The 16,493-nt window shown below is 39.7% G+C and overlaps 1 protein-coding gene across 1 annotated transcript in view; it reads left to right on the forward strand.

Moving 5' to 3' along the window:
* Window positions 1–16,493, forward strand: part of OVCH1 (ovochymase 1) — a 49,291-nt gene that overhangs the window by 16,495 nt on the left and 16,303 nt on the right. The window contains exons 9-17 of the mRNA XM_035027824.1: window positions 408–548; window positions 652–782; window positions 1,543–1,636; window positions 2,646–2,774; window positions 4,263–4,341; window positions 5,371–5,571; window positions 11,687–11,759; window positions 12,185–12,380; window positions 15,474–15,625. Of these exons, the coding sequence (XP_034883715.1) occupies window positions 408–548; window positions 652–782; window positions 1,543–1,636; window positions 2,646–2,774; window positions 4,263–4,341; window positions 5,371–5,571; window positions 11,687–11,759; window positions 12,185–12,380; window positions 15,474–15,625 (1,196 nt within the window). The remainder of the gene's footprint in view (window positions 1–407; window positions 549–651; window positions 783–1,542; window positions 1,637–2,645; window positions 2,775–4,262; window positions 4,342–5,370; window positions 5,572–11,686; window positions 11,760–12,184; window positions 12,381–15,473; window positions 15,626–16,493) is intronic.

Raw genomic sequence — 16,493 nt, forward strand, 5'->3', positions numbered from 1 at the left:
TATATCAAGCCCGACATATATAGAGAGTAAAAACAGTCTCTGCTCTAATGAAATTGCAGTTCAATGAGTTAACTAAAGGTGTACCATAAAGTGGGACATGACATAGTATAGGAAATGAACTGTGGTGGTTCAGAAAAGGTACTCTTATCTCAGTGGGTATTTGGGAAGTTTATGAGAACTGGACTTTGAGTGGGGCCCTGAAGGATGAGTAGAATTTAGGCATGGGAGATTGAGCTTGAGAAAGCAAATGGAATATAAAACCATTGACACAGAGAGTGTGGGAAAATTAAAGTAACCACTAAATAGTTCGGTGTGTTGAGAGCAGAGAGTTCCTGGAAGATAATATTAGGAAAACACATATAAATTTCTGCCATTTTAATGCTATTTCAATCCCTTTGCCTTTTAAGGTAAGGTCTGTGGAGGTCTGTTGCCTTCATCATTGCTGACAGAGACCAATGAGGCCACAGTTACATGCGTTTCTAGGACAGGAAACAGTGGCAACAGCTTTGAGCTGAACTTTACTGCTGTATGGAAGAACTCAGGAGCAGGTACCTCAGATAGCTAATTCCCTGACGTTTTTATTGGAGATGGGGGTAAGGAAGAGGGAATGCCTCTGGCCCTTCACTGTGGTGTTCCCTGACACGTCCCCAGGTTCAGGCTGTGGGAGTGTGGCTGCACCAGTGGAAGGAGGGACAATTCACTCTGTCGATTATCCTGACTTGTATCCCACGAATGTAAGGTGTCATTACTTCAGTCATTCTCCAGAGAAACCCATTATAAAGGTAAGCAACTATGGAAGCTCTATATACTTCGAGAGCTTAGCTGTGTTGGTTAGGCAGAACTTGCTTCATCTGGACTAGGAAACAGCCACTATGACTAGGAGCTTCTGTTTGCCATATATATATATATATATATATATATATATATATATATGGATGGATCTATATATGTTGTTGGAAACGTTTCAGTAGTTGAAGAGAGAATGCACTGAAAAGTATGCCCCCTTCTCTAATTCCCATCCTGCCTCCTAGTGGCGAACACTGGTTAAGTATCTCAAGTATCCCTAGAGAGAGATTCTGAGCCCTTACAAACGTGCATATATTTATATTGCTTAGCAGTGCCTTTTCTACTCCTATCCCAAAAATCTTTCCAAATGAGTCCACAGAGCTCTTTTTAACAACTGCACAAAGTTATATTGTGTGATATTCCATAATTTCTGAAGCCAGTTCCCTATTAACAGACATTTAGTGGGTTTCCAGTGTTTGTCCATACCAACAATGCTAGTACGTTCCTGTGTCAGTGTTTTGGGGCACATATGGAGGTACGTAATTCCCAGAGATGGACTTTGTGTCAAAGGGTTTGTACGTTTTAATCTCCTAGTTATTGCCAAATTGCTCTCCAAAGAGGCTGCAATGACTTACACTTCTATCAGTGGAATAGGAGGGGGTAACTGAGGACCTTTTCATGTGCAGAGGGAAGCTTTTAAAGTTTATCTCTTCTGTTCCTTGACCACTTTTCTGGTTATGTTCCCAATTTGTACAGTTGGAATTTGAGGACTTTATCACTGAATTTAGCCAAAACTGTGTTTATGATGCTGTTGTGATTTATGGTGATCCTGAAGAGGAGCACGAGTTAGGTGGGTAATGTTCCATCTAAAAAGCATGAGAGTGGTTGCAACACTGATTGGCCTCCTTGGGTGCCACAAAGTCAAATGGGAACAGGGATTTCTTATTCTGGAAGCTCATGTGTCAGAAAACCTTAGCTTTAACCCATGAGCCAACAATGGATTCACCAGTAAGGTTTTTTAACAGAAACATGCAAAATGCAGAGAATGTTTCAGAATATTTGGAAGGTGAACTTTTCCCACAGTAACACTGAGTACATTTTTGGCAGTTATTGAAGGTAATTTTTTAAACTCCTTTCTGTGTAAATCTCTTCAATTGCTGATATTTTTATGTCCAAGAAAAGTAACTAAAAGAAGTAACCAAAGCTATAATTTCTGCTTGAGTCTTAAAAGTTCATTTTTGGAACCAAAACTTCAAATATACTTTCATTTCTGACCTACCAGTGTACTGAGTCTAAAAAATGTTCCCTTCTCATTGTGCAGCCATTTACTTGATGCCTACTATCTGTCCCTTAGCTAAGTGTTGGTGTGGGTTGGAGAGCAGGAATATAGGTGGGTTGGGAATGTTTGTTTGGATATTCAGGGCAGGTGAGTGAAGGCACAGTCCCCTCATCCAGCAGAACGGGACCTGTATAGGGTGGGCTTTGGGTGCAGCAGATCACAGGTGTTACTTATTCACATAAAGCGCAGCCATGTTCTGTTTGGAAAGAGGAATACCAAGTTTGGGATTTTAACTTGCCTCTTCTCATTGTGTACATTAATCAATTGAAGTTTCTATACATACTAAAAATCAGATGTTTTACCCTATCTATAGAGTGTTCTTCTGTGAGATAAAATTAGAATACATAGTTATCTTGAAACTAGTGTTCAATTCCCACATGAAATGGAAAGGTGTGCCTAAAACCAAAGTTGAAGAAAACCAGAATTGCTGGGAAAAAATTAATCAGATAATGTTTTACCCCTGTTCTGATTTTTTTTTTAAATTATAACTGTAAATCAAACTTCCCTAAAACTTTGACAGATAAGCTTTGTGGAATCTTGAACCCTACTCCAGTATTCAGTTCTAATTACATGCTGGTGATTCATTTTAAAAGTGATGGTGAAAATACCTTCCAGGGCTTCAAGGCTAGATTCACCTTTGTGCTCTCAGGTGAGTATAAGTGCTTGCACAGTAGTGATTTTTGCTTGTGAAAACAGTTATACAGAAGATCGCTTAGCAATGTGTACCTAAAATTAGGGTGCTTTAATCACCTTGGTGGCAAAGTAAAAATACAGTTTCCTGTGCCCACCTCTGAAGATTTAGATTCTATAGATTGTGATAGGGCCCAGGAATCTGTGCTTTCCCAAGAACCTCAGATGAAGCCAAGAAACTACATCCACTAAATGATCAAAAGAGACTCTAAGCTCCTAATATGAAAAGTAGATAATTTAGATGAAAGAATGGAATTCAGAAATGAGATCGACTAGTTCTGTTTGGGGATGTTTCAGGGTTTTGAAGGACTAATAGTTTTCCAGTCATTCTAGAAAACAAAGCAGCATTTACCTAGACAAAAGGAATATAATCTGCAAAGACCCTACTGTGGAAGAGAATGGGTGATGTACAAACAGCTGCAAATCGACATTGTTCAAGTTTTGGAGAGAATGGTAGAAAAGGCAAGAGTTAGATCATGATGGATTCAGGGCATTCAATGTTAGATACTAGCTAACATTTATTGATTACTTGCTCTCTACCAGGTATCAGCTAAACATTTCTCATGCATCATGACCTTTATTCCTCCTTACAAATGTAAGAGGTTTATACATTGCTCTCCTTTTCACAGATGAGGGACAAGAGGTTCAGAGAAGTTGAGTAGCCTTTCTCAAAGATGCATAGCTGCCAAGAGGTGGAGCCAGAATTCAAACCTTGGTAGTAATATGGAAGACTGAGATTGGGGTAAATTTACATGCAAGGAGACTAGTGAAGAAGTCATTGTAAGAATTTATTCTAGATCTATTCCCTGATTAGATATATTGTGCAAAGGTAATATATGAAGCAGAAACATTCCAGCATGATTTTTAGGATTCTAGCTTTAGAGGAAAGATGGATGGTAGAGCCACTAAATGATACAGAGAAGCATAACAAGACCATGTTCACTGTTGAAATCAATTGGTTCCTTTTGAGACAAGTGGATTTTTATGAGCTTGTGGGAGATCCAGATGCAGAAAGCTAGCAGTCCTAGCTCTAGAATTCAGAAAAATAGACTTAGATTGAAGAGAGAAATGTGGAAGTCATATGTAAGCAAATGAATAGTAATAGGGTTATAAATGTACCTTGTGGAATATCTTTCAGCTGAAGGATAGGATCTTGAAAAAAAAAGTCTGAAATTGAGAAGAGATGGCCATAGATGTATCAAGAAGATCAAGAGAGTGATTTCATGAAGCCAAGGAAGGAAGAAATGCTTAAGAGTCAGATACAAGAGGAATGTTAAGAAATATATAATAAATCACATGTATGGGATCTGGCATTTAGCACTGGAAAGGTAGTATTAGTGAGATCAACATGAGAGTGGTTTTATGATTGACTCCAGGGTAAGCAAGTAGGGTCAACGGGTATAGACTACTTTAAATATTTTCAATTGAAAAAATCTTTCCTCTATAGACTCTTTAAACCAAGTTGGATCAACATCAACCCCCAAAATCAATCCCGTATCTTCTGCAAAAGCTATTCCATATGATGAGTTGATGGTCATGTGGTTACTATGTGTTTAATCTTTCTTCTCTGGAAAGCCTCATTTTACATTGCTATAATTCCTCAGTGAAGAAGAATGAATTTTAGGTCCATGAAACTTCCAGAATCTTGTTTGGGTTTGAATATAGAATCATAAATAGAGGGAAGACGAAATAAGCTTTATGATTGGAAGAAAGGGGTACAGAGAGCAATCCTTTGTCCTCATCTATTCCTGTGCAAACTTAATATTTAAAATATTTTCCTAGACTCTGTATTTAATATGATTATGCATTTTTGGGCAAAGGGAGAAAACAAAAGTTTTTGTTTTATTTCATTTTAGCACACTCTGGCAAATTTTAACTTGTAATCCGAAGTATCTGGTCAAAAATTATGATCTTTCATTGTTCTATATGCATGTATTGAATATGGTCTAGTTGATGGGCTATAATAGAAAGTAGTACAGGGAGCTGTAATAGAGAATGTCTGCCTCTTATGGGTAAGTCAGAGGAGGCTCCACGGAGAAAGAGCACTTGAGCTAAGTCCAGCAGTATTACACACAAGAGACAGGCATTTGGATGTCTGAGTGCATTTGGCATGTTTGAGGACTAAATGGTTTCATACCATGAGAGCGAGGGAAGAAAGATATATAATGAAGAGCCTTGCATGCTCTGTTAACTAACAAAAATTTCCTACTAGGATATAAGTTCCATGAAGGCCAAGATTTTTGTCTGTTCTGTTGACTGATAGATCACCAATATCTAGAACACCAATATCTAGAACAGTGCCTGGCAATACAAAGCACTAAAATATTTATTAAATGCATGACTAAATATTATTCTGTAGACCAATAACTAAAAACCCAATTGCTTAGCAGAGTCACCTAGGTAAGCTTTTAAAATCCAGTTCCTCAGATGTGGGGTCTTGGGAGTTGACATTTTTATAAAGCTCATCTGGTATTTCTGAATTACTTCTGTTGGCTATTGCAAGGCATTGGAGGGAGGTGTTTGTTCTTCATTATTTCAATTGGATGGGTCATTAGTTTCATCTTCTTTGCTGTAGGCATCTGTGGCATCCCTCCATTTAGTCTCCAGTGGCTTTCCAGAGGAATTGTAGAGGGCGAAGAAGCCTGCCCCCACTGCTGGCCATGGCAGGTGGGTGTGAGGTTTCTAGGTAGTCACCAGTGTGGAGGGGCCATCCTCAACCCCACTTGGATTCTGACTGCAGCCCACTGTGTGCAATCGTGAGTGAAACTGATGATATTTTAATAATGTAGTTCATACATGTATTTATAGACCGTGCCTAGGATATAAGTATAATTGTCTAACTACTAAAGTCATCTGGACTAATTTTAAAGCAGGAATCTTTCGGTGATTTTCTACATAGCAATCTAGCCTCTATTTAAACAATGTCAGCGTGGAAAATGTTAATCAAACCTTGAAATTGCTCATCCCATTTATGGCAATCTCTGATTATTATGTTGATCACAAGTCTGCTTCTCTGTAGCAGAAAGCTATTGTTCTAAATTTACTGGAGTTCCAGAACACCAGAACTAAGTCTGTTTCTTCTTTCACATACAGTGCTTCCTATACCTGAAGACTTCTCTCACATTGTCCTTTAATTTCATCTTTAAGCTAAATGCTCACCGTTATATTGTTTGTCAGTAATTCCAGGTGCCTCACCATGCAGTGCAACTTCCCCTGGATTGATTTAGTGTTGTCTTTCTTAAAATGTGGTTCACAACCGTGGAGAGCACAGTAGGATAATCTACCACCTTGGTCAGTGGACTACTAGTGAACTAAAATTTTGGTTAACTTTTTTCAATGTTTTCAAATTATGAATTATGCCATGATATGAAAAAATGTACATAATATATGTAGTCTAAAGAATAGTAAATGTACATATGTATCCTTGCCATTCAGTTTAGGAAGAATCTTTACACTTAAGACCCTTTTAGTGCCCCTACCAAGAGGTACACACTATGCTAAATTTTGTATTTATGATGCCTTTCCTTTTTTTTTAACATCTGTGAATCCCTAAAACAAGCATATTGTTTGATGTTTCTTGGTTTTGATAATGTAAAAGAATTGCAGTTTATATTTTTTGTGTGTTGCTCTTATCTTCATGTTATATAGATAAGCCATGTGACTGTGTAACTGTAATTAATTCATTTTCAGTCCAGACTACCTAAGTCAGTCACCTGTTGGTGAGTTCTGGATGCTGGTATTTTTTTTTTTTTTAACTCCTCAGATGATTCCAAAGTACAGCCATGATCAAGAACCACTTCCTGTCTATCTGACTCCAACAGGACCACTGCTGTGCTTGCTCACGGTGGACCAGCCCCGTTCTTCAAACACACTATACTTGCTCCTGTCTCCAGATGTTGTTGTGGTTGCTGTTTTCTTTGCCAGTCAGGATAGCATATTACATTTAGTCAGCATGTCACATAAGGCTCCTCTTGGCTCTGAGTATCACAGACTTGCCTTGTTTTTGATGATCTTCCCAGTTTTGAGGAGTACTCATCTGTTATTTTGTAGAAGGTCCCTCAATTGGAGTTTGTCTGATATTTCCCCATGGTTTTACTGGGATTATGGTTTTGGAGGAGGAAAACCTAATCGGTAATATGCCATTTTTTTTTTTTTTTTTTGCAAGCAGACAGCAACTTTACTATTTTTCACAGCTTTTGCTTTATTTTTTTTTTTATTTTTTTTTATCCCCATACATTACATCATTAGTTCTAGATGAAGTGTTCCATGATTCATTGTTTGTGCATAACACCCAGTGCTCCATGCAGAATGTGCCCTCCTCAATACCCACCACCAGGCTAACCCATCCTCCCACCCCCCTCCCCTCTAGAACCCTGTTTGTTTTTCAGAGTCCATCGTCTCTCATGGTTCGTCTACCCCTCCGATTTCCCCCGCTTCATTCTTCCCCTCCCGCTACCTTCTTCTTCTTTTTTTTTTTTTCTTAACATATATTGCATTATTTGTTTCAGAGGTACAGATCTGAGATTCAACAGTCTTGCACAATTCACAGCGCTTACCAGAGCACATACCCTCCCCAGTGTCTATCACCCAGTCACCCCATCCCTCCCACTCCACCCCCCACTCCAGCAACCCTCAGTTTGTTTCCTACAATTAAGAATTCCTCATATCAGTGAGATCATATGATACATGTCTTTCTCTGTTTGACTTATTTCACTCAACATAATACCCTCCAGTTCCATCCACGTCGTTGCAAATGGCAAGATCTCATTCCTTTTGATGGCTGCATAATATTCCACTGTATATATATACCACATCTTATTATATCATTTTAAGGTTATGTATTATCAACATGACTTATCACTGATGATGTTAACCTTGAGTACTGGCTGAGGTGGTATTTGCCAAATGTCTCCATCATAAAGTTACATTTTTCTTCTTTCCACCCTTACCCTTTGGAAGCAAGTCACTTAGTGTGGACGACACTTGAGACGTTGGGTATAAGCTCCACCTCCTTGAGTGGAGAGTATTTATGTAAATTGTTGGAAATTTTTCTGTATGGAAGATGTCTCTTCTCTATTTGTTAAATAATTTGTTTATATCCGTATGGACTCTGGCATATTTATTTTAAAATACTACATAATACTACATAAAATACTAACATTCTGTTGCTCAAATTGTTCCAGGTTTGACCAGTGTCCGTTCTTTCAGTGTCTTGTGTGTGTGTCCATTTGTGACACTAAAGAATGATCCAGGTTTATCTTACATGTTCTCTGCTCAGTCCTGGAATCAGTCATTTCTCCAATGAGCCCTGGTTTATTTTATTGGAGAATGGTATGAGAAATTAAGATCTCAGTGGCCGGTGTACTAGTTGGTCCTAGGGTGTTATTGTACTAGGTCCTCTCAGCGGACAGAACTAGAAAATATAGCCATGCACATGAATTCATTTTATAAACCTTCTTTCTGTATCTACAATAGGCTAAACATGAGTTCATGTGGATATTTCCAACTCAGTCTAATACCATATCATTCACTCTAGGCCTTCCCTCCCTTGGAGATGCCCACTTTATAGTAATTCTATCAGAATTCATTTTTATGTATCATGGAAAAGAAGCCTCAATAGTAGCTGATTAATTAGTAAAAAAATAATGTATTAGAGAAGACAAATATTAGTATTGAAGCTTGAGACACAGAAGTAGTTTTGGCAGATTCCCTTGTCAAATAGAATCGTCTATTCTTATCATAAGGTGGATATTCAACTTGATGAGTCAGTTGAGATTATTAAATACAATCAGCTGTAAATGTTTGTGAACTATTTAAGTTGACCACAAAAGGAATTTGTATGCAATTTCATCAGTGATTTCTTGATTTCTTTAAAAAAAAAATTTTTTTATGGGGTGCCCGGGGGGCTCAGTCAGTTAAGTGTCTGTCTTTGGCTCAGGTCATGATCTCAGGGTCCTGAGATAGAGCTCCGCATTGGGCTCCCTCCTCAGTGGGGAGTCTGCTTCTCCCTCTCCCTCTGCCTCTCCCCCTGCTTGTGCTCCCTCACTCTCTCTGTCAAATAAATAAAAAGGTTAAAAAAAAAAAGATTTTTATAAAAGTAGTGCTTGTGGGAATAAACAGTTAAGAAAGTTACCAAGAAAAATCTAAACTGTCTCCATTTCATGAATCCATTCCTCCTCTTTAGAAGTGATCAATATTAAGAATGTCTTATCAGATTTTCCACTAACATTTAAGCACACAGGCATATAGTTTATAGTATTTTTATATACCACATATATTTTTTAATGATTTTTTTTTTGCACAAGACATTGTGCTTTCTATTTACAGTGATATGGAAAATGTCTTTGGGACTCATTTTTTAACTCTTCTTTGTAGTTGCCTAACTTCTTTCACCAAAAGAAATGTCTTTTTGAAGACTTTCCTTGCAGTGTATGGCTCTTTACACCAGAAGTGTTTGATAGGCCAGAGTAACAAAAGCAGGATGTTCCACTCATGCCCTGCCTTTGTGGGAACTCTGCAACTGCTTCCTTCATGGATTTGTTTCTCCCGGCCCCTTCTTCATCGACCTGGTAGACATCAGGCCTCCATCCTCCATTGAAAGGGGCTTCCACGTATCCAAATCCATTGATAAGGGAAGTTCGCCACGTGGGATAAACCAGCTGGGGAGACATGCGAGGTCTGGGAGCTGAGGTATACCTCATTTTTGCTGAAGGTCACTAGGTGCCAGGCTATCTGACCTCGTTGGGTAGCACTCCAAAGACATAAAGGATAACCAACAGCAACATCGTACCACCTCCCATGACTTGCCTGGGACTGGTCACTCTTAATATTAGTTCTCAAACTTTAGCATATACCAGAATCACCTGGAAGTTTTCTGAATCTGTAAGTCTGACATGGGGCCTGAGGATTTTGTGTTTGTAATCAGTTCCCAGATAATGTTGTCCCAAATTTAGGGAAAACTGGTGGTGGTCTTTTGCTGTTCCATGCTGGTCGTTGTGCTCATTTGGGATTTTTAACTCCCTTCAGAGGACTAAATTCACTTTGCAGTTATACATTGGAATCTTTGTCTCAAACCTAATTTTTTTTCCATTTCAGCTACTTTTTTCCTGTAGTTCAGCAGTGATCCTTTCTTCTCCCAAAGCAGAAGTGTCGCATGTTGCATGTCCCATTGTTGGATGGGGGGATAAGACCCTAAGGATATAAGAAATGAAACTTGGTTGCAAGCAAGGGGCCAGATAGGATGGAGAAAACTACCACTTGCTACTTTGAGCTATCATCCCATTATTGGAAAAACTCGGGCTTTGTTGCCTCATAACATGTGTGTTGCTCTGTCATATGCTTTTTACACAGTGCTCTCTACCAAATTAAAGGATATTTGATGACTGTGCACCTATAATTTCACTAGAAGTTGTGATCTGCATTATCAACTATACCATGATTTTTATTATTTCAATTTATTGTGCACACCATCCTCTATATAAAGTAGAGTGGCTTTAAGAAATAAGTTTCTTTACTACCAAGTAATAATTTAGAGGGTGACTTTGAAAATAAAGTTTAATCCTTCTGTTAGGGTGCATGGCAGGTAATAACAGCAATAATGGCTACCATTATGGAGTCATTATCATCTGCAAGGTACTTGCCAAGTACTTTACCTGAGTAGGCTCCCTTAATAAAGGCATATTGAAACACATGAATAAGTCAGACTCCTCACGCAAGGAATTGAAATGAGCATGTTTATGACTAAAGAGAAGAAGCCTACATGTATTAAGAAACTTCTATGAATAAAGTGCACTGAAAAATAATTTCAGTAACTTTATTTTTTCTAAGGAAACAGGTTTGAAAAATTAAAGAATCTCCAAGCTGAGGTCACAGAGTATCTCTGACAATTGAGGGACTCTTTCCTCAGATATTTCTTCAGCTGGAAATCTTGATGTGGTAGATTAATGGATGTTGATTTCAGGTTTTTTTTTTTTTTTTTAACATCCATTTGAAGTACATCAAAAGTGTGCAAATCTCAGGTTTATAGTTAGAAGAATTTGCACACAGGGAGCACCCCTGGAACCAGTGCCCACATCACGAAATGAAATACTGCCAACACCCAGCAGCCTCCTTATACCTCTTGCAATCATCAGCACCCCCCACTCCCAAGGTAACACCATGGGTGAGTTTTACCTGTTTTGTTAACTGATACATTTTTTTTAACCTCCGTTCCATTAATTATGGTGGTTTGATAAAAGATAACAACTTGAGATGTATCCCTCTAAGATAATGTTTGGATACTTTGAACAGTAAAACATAGGCCAGAAGCTACCTCATTTTGAATGTAGGGGTTTTTTCATATATTCTTTAAGATTTTATTTATTTGAGAGAAGGAGAGAGAGAGAGGGCATGAGTTGGTGGAGGAGAGCGAGAAGGATAAGAAGTCTCCCCACTGAGTGGGGAGCCCAATGTGGGGCTCAATCCTAGGACCCTGAGATCATAACTTGAGCTGAAGTTGGATGCTTAACTGACTGAGCCACCCAGGCACCCCTTTTTTTTCGTGTGTTCTTAACATCACTGTGAAATTAAAGTAAGCTGTACTTTCTTTTTTCCTTCTCAACCTAAAACTAGCCTTTGGTGATATTTGGTAGGGGCTCCAAAGACCTTTTATGGCCAAAAGAAGGTGGCAGGATACATAACTAAGAACTCTTCAGGTAGCTCAGGAGGTGTGTACCTTCCCAGCGAGGAGATCACACAAAGGTACCGACAGGGGAGTGGGTAAGACATCTGGCTGAACTAAACTCGGTGCCTGTTGGTAGAGCCACATGGGGTTAGATCAAATGGTGAAAAATGTCTCTTCATGTCAAACTCTTGTCCTTGTTCTTTCTCCAGGAAAAATAATCCTCTCTTCTGGACCATTGTTGCTGGGGACCATGACAGAACCCTGAAGGAACCAACAGAGCAGGTGAGAAATGTTTCTAAGGACAATTCTGCTGGTGTTCTAAGTGTTACCACATGCCGGGGAATGCCTTTAGCTAAAATATATAATTAAGTATTGATCTCCTAGTGCCCCTTTACACTAACTATTTATACCAACATTTAAAGATACAATCTGAGATCACAGTTTAATCAGAGCATTAAGGGAGGGAGGTCAGGATGTGCCAATTCAGGTCTGTGTACACAGGTGCACTAACCTGGTTTCTCCAGAACTGCCAGTCCTCAGAGAGCGGTTTGTGGCCTCCTGAAAATTATCAACAGAGATTGCCCTTTTAAATTCAGTACAGAGTCTGAATTTCTCATGTATGGAAATGTAGAGATTTAAGGTTTATTTTGGAAGTAGTTTGACTCATTGACGCAATCTCGTAATTGGCTGGCTCGCCACTGATACAGGTGAGGAGGGTAAAACGCATGGTGGTGCACGAAGACTTCGATAGACGGAGCTCCGACTCGGACATCGCCCTGATACAGCTGAGCTCTCCTCTGAAGTTCAACTCCGTCGTGAGGCCGGTGTGTCTCCCGCAAAGCACGGAGCCGCTCCTGTCCTCGGAAATCTGTGCTGTGACTGGATTGGGAAGCATTAGTGAAGGTAAACGTTTTTGCTTTTGCCCACACATGACGGCCAGTTGTTAATTTTGCAAATTTGGCACGGAGATGATATCCGGCAGTATCTGCTTTAGCCCTTCTTCCTTCTGAAAGCTAGAACCCATGTTTGATTTAGTTGTAAGTGATCAGCCTATAATTAGGGTGACTAATTATAGGTAGGTTAGATCTGGGAAGGGCCAAGTCATAAGTCTTGTCGTCTTTGCGGGCCATATGTTCTCTGTCTCGACTATTCAGCTCTGCCGTTATAGTGCAAATCAGCCACAGACCTACGAATGTAACAGAAGGGATTGTGTTCCAGTAGTTTATTTATGAAATTTAAATTTCACATATTGTTCATGTGTCAAAAAATATTCTTTTGGATTAAAAAAAAAAACAAAACATTTAAAAGTGTACAGACCAGGGGCGCCTGGCTGGCTCAGTCAGTTAAACGTCTGCCTTCGGCTCAGGTCATGATCTCAGGGTCCTGGGGTCGAGCCCCTCATTGGGCTCTCCGCTCAGCGGGAAGCCTGCTTCTCCCTCCCCTCTGCCACTCCCCCTGCTTGTGCGCTCGCTCTCTCTCTCTGTCAAATAAATAAAATTAAAAAAAAAATAAAGTGTACAAACCAAACGAGTTCCCAGATTGTACTAAATAAGCCCAGGGATGGCACAGAACTGGCCCACTGGTTGTGGTTTGCTGACCCCTGGCCTAGGTGGTAGGGTTCTTAGAGCCATAGCAACATACTGACAGATCTGAGTGGGTTCATGTTTGCGTTTTGCCTCTTTTCCCTGTATAAGATCATTTTCTCTTTTGTCTTCCTTCTGTTTCTGTGTTCTTTATTTGGAATCTGCGAGCTTGGGGAGAGGAGAATTTATCTTTGTGTACAGTGTACATGATCATAGCTTCCTGTATGACCTGTGGCCGAATTGCATTTCTTTTTTTTTTTTTTTTAAGATTTTATTTATTTGTTTGACAGAGAGAGAGAGCAAGAGCAGGAACACAAGCAGGGGGAGTGGGAGAGGAAGAAGCAAACTCCCCGCCGAGCAGGAAGCCCGATGCAGGACTCGATCCCACGACTCCAGGATCATGACCTGAGCCAAAGGCAGACGCTTTATGACTGAGCCACCCAGGCGCCCCAAACTGCATTTTCCTAAAATGTGCACAACACCATATGAGGAGATTTTATTATCCCCATGTTGTAAATGAGGACATTATGGCTCAAAGATTTAAGTAACTTGCCAAGATCCCATAACTAATAAATATCAAAGCTAGGATTTAAAATTAGCCTGGTTTTCTGCTGATAATCTTCGAATGGCTTTTTTTTTTTTTTTTTTTTAACGTTTAGAATAAAATCTGAACTGTTAGTCTGGCTTGGAAAACTCTATGTGATTTGGCCTCCACTTACCTCTCCAAATTCTTTTCCTCCCTTTGTCCCCTTCAGGCATTGTGGTCTTCTTTCTTTCTCTTAAACACAAGATCTGTTCTGCTTTCTGAAGCTTGGAACACATTTGCTCTTCTCGCAGCTGCCTCTTCCTCATTCTGTTCGCAGCTCAAACAGCATTCCCTCTTCCATCACTTTGCTGCTTCAGGACTGCCCTTCCATCACTCTCTGCATGACCCAGTTTTATCATCTCCTCACGCACAAATGTACTTGACATGCCCCAGGGTGCCTGGGTGGCGCAGTTGATGAAGCGGCTGACTCTTGGTTTTGGCTCAGGTCATGATCTCAGGGTCCTGGGATCGAGCCCCATATTGAGCTCTGCACTCGGTGGGGAGTCTGCTTGAGATTCTCTCTCTCTATCGCTCTGCCCTGCCACCCCCACTCACACACTCTTGCTCACACACTCTCTCAAATAAATACATTTTAAAAATCTTTAAAAAAGAAAAAACATCATTCTCCAGGTCTCATGCATTAAAGCGGAAACCTCGTGGCAGCAGGTCTCTAATTCACCACTCTGCCCCAGAGCTATAGGTTTACCTGGCATAGAATAAACACTCAGCAAATATTTTCTTACTGGCTTCCAAGCCCTTGAATAAATGTACCCATTCTCTGATACCCTCAATCACCACCTCCATGACCACCAGACAACGGAGAGGCAGTTACAGTCTTGTGAAAGACGAATTCATTCTTCCAATCTGAGAGAAAATGAGTTCTCAATTTTAAGACACGGTAAAGAATGGGGGTGGAGATGGTCCCTAAAAAGAGGATTTTAAATACCTTAAATGTATTTATGTATTAGATGGGTACATTAAAACGAGCACAAACTTTAGAGTCCGATCTCAGCTTAATGGCTAGTTCTGTCCCATGGGTGCTGTGAGATCAGATTTTGGGAGCTCTGACTTTTTCGTGAGTGAGTTCTGTGTGATCATGTATGCGAGCAACCCACCTCACGATGTTGTATTATTGGGTTGGAGTCCTATGAAAGTACTATATAAATGTAAGGTAATTTCTAGTACTAATCTTAGCTTTTTTTTTTTTAATTAGTCAGGAATCCAAAATGATAGAAGAAGTTGTGCAGAATACATGTTAACATGGGCCTGCCTGAGGGTCCGTTATGAGTGTTTTAGTGCTCATTGTTAGCCTTACAGCCTTCACTGTTAGTCCTTGTAAATTGGAGTTGAGATTAGTCTCAGTGACGATTAAGGAAAAAGGAATATGATTTTGGTTTATATTAGGAAATCATATAAACATGTCACATTTATAATATATTTTATTTATAAATATACTATGTAAAAACATATAATCACATAAATCCTGTACAATACCAATTCATATCTTGCTGAATTTTTCTTTCTGAATTCTCATGTAGCAATATTTGAAACACTAAATTTTGAATAAAAAATAAGCTAGAAAAAAAATGTTTCTGGTGTTGTTCTCCTGACAATGTATTCCTTTATGAAGATGCCACACTTGAAAATGAAGACATCCCGTATGAGACACTTACATTGTTTGGTTCAGTATTCCACATCAGCTCAGGCAAACCTGAGTGAAGGCAAATATAGTAGTGCAGAGCAAGTCTGAACTTAAATATGTTTTTTCACATAGTTTGTTATTTACTTCATTATGAAGCTGTCTTTCTGGATCTGTTTCTTCAGCAGATGGCGGCTTAACAAGGCGCTTCCAGCAGATTCGGGTGTCCATGTTGGAAAGCGAGGGGAGCGAACGTACTTACTCCTCTCACCCAGGAGGGCTCACGGAGAAGATGATGGGTGCTGGCTTTGCAGACTCTGGAGGGAAAGATTTCTGTCAGGTGAGAAGACTCTGATTTTGCAGAGGAAGATCCAAGGTCGTCATCTGCTGGAGATTCTCCTTAGACAGGAGGAGACGCTCAGAGGCACAGGTAACCTGGTAGCCCCACAGCACGCCCTTCCTGGAAGGCCAGTGGGACAACAGGAAGAGTGAATGCCTTACTCCAAACCCACTGAGAGGGCGGGAACAGCCTAGGGGCAGAAGAGCAGGTGGGGACTAGGTGCCCATGAGCACATAGGGCCTCAGAGAGAGGCAAGGTTTTGGGAAAAGAGGAACAAGCAAAGAAGGATTCTAAGTAGGTGTATTCTACTGATGACTTAAGGTTTTTATTGTTTTAAAATTAATATTAATCTCCTATGTGCTCACATTTAATTTTCTACCACAGATTAAAATAAAATAATCATGAAAAAAATGAGAAACTTTGAAAAACTGGTTTGCATATGCAGTGGAAAACAAATCCCAAAACAGTAGTTTAATTTCAGATATTTAGAGGCAAAGTGGTATAGTTATATTCACGTGTCAGTTGGACAAATGTGCTATTAACAGTTCAAATCAGCCAAGAGGAAGACCATGTGGACGAATGGATCGTAAAACACCAGCTTTCATATCCATGAAGCCAAGTGAGGAATGTGACCTTAGATAGACAACCAAAAAGGGTCCCTGATGCTCTGTAACCCTCTTTCAATAGTTAGTTTGGATTTGAGGCAGCCTACTGATGGAAACGTTTGGGTCTTCGGGGCAGATATACTTCTCTGAGTTTATCATTTCATACCGGTCTGGAATACAGAGGGAAGAAAGGATGAATCAAGTCTGTGCAGCTTTTTGATCGTTTTTCCCTTAATCAAGAAATAAGAACCCATGGGAGAAAA

This window comes from Mirounga leonina, unplaced genomic scaffold (assembly GCF_011800145.1).
Source record: "Mirounga leonina isolate KUSES-001 unplaced genomic scaffold, KU_Mleo_1.0 Mir_201, whole genome shotgun sequence".
NCBI lineage: Eukaryota > Metazoa > Chordata > Mammalia > Carnivora > Phocidae > Mirounga > Mirounga leonina.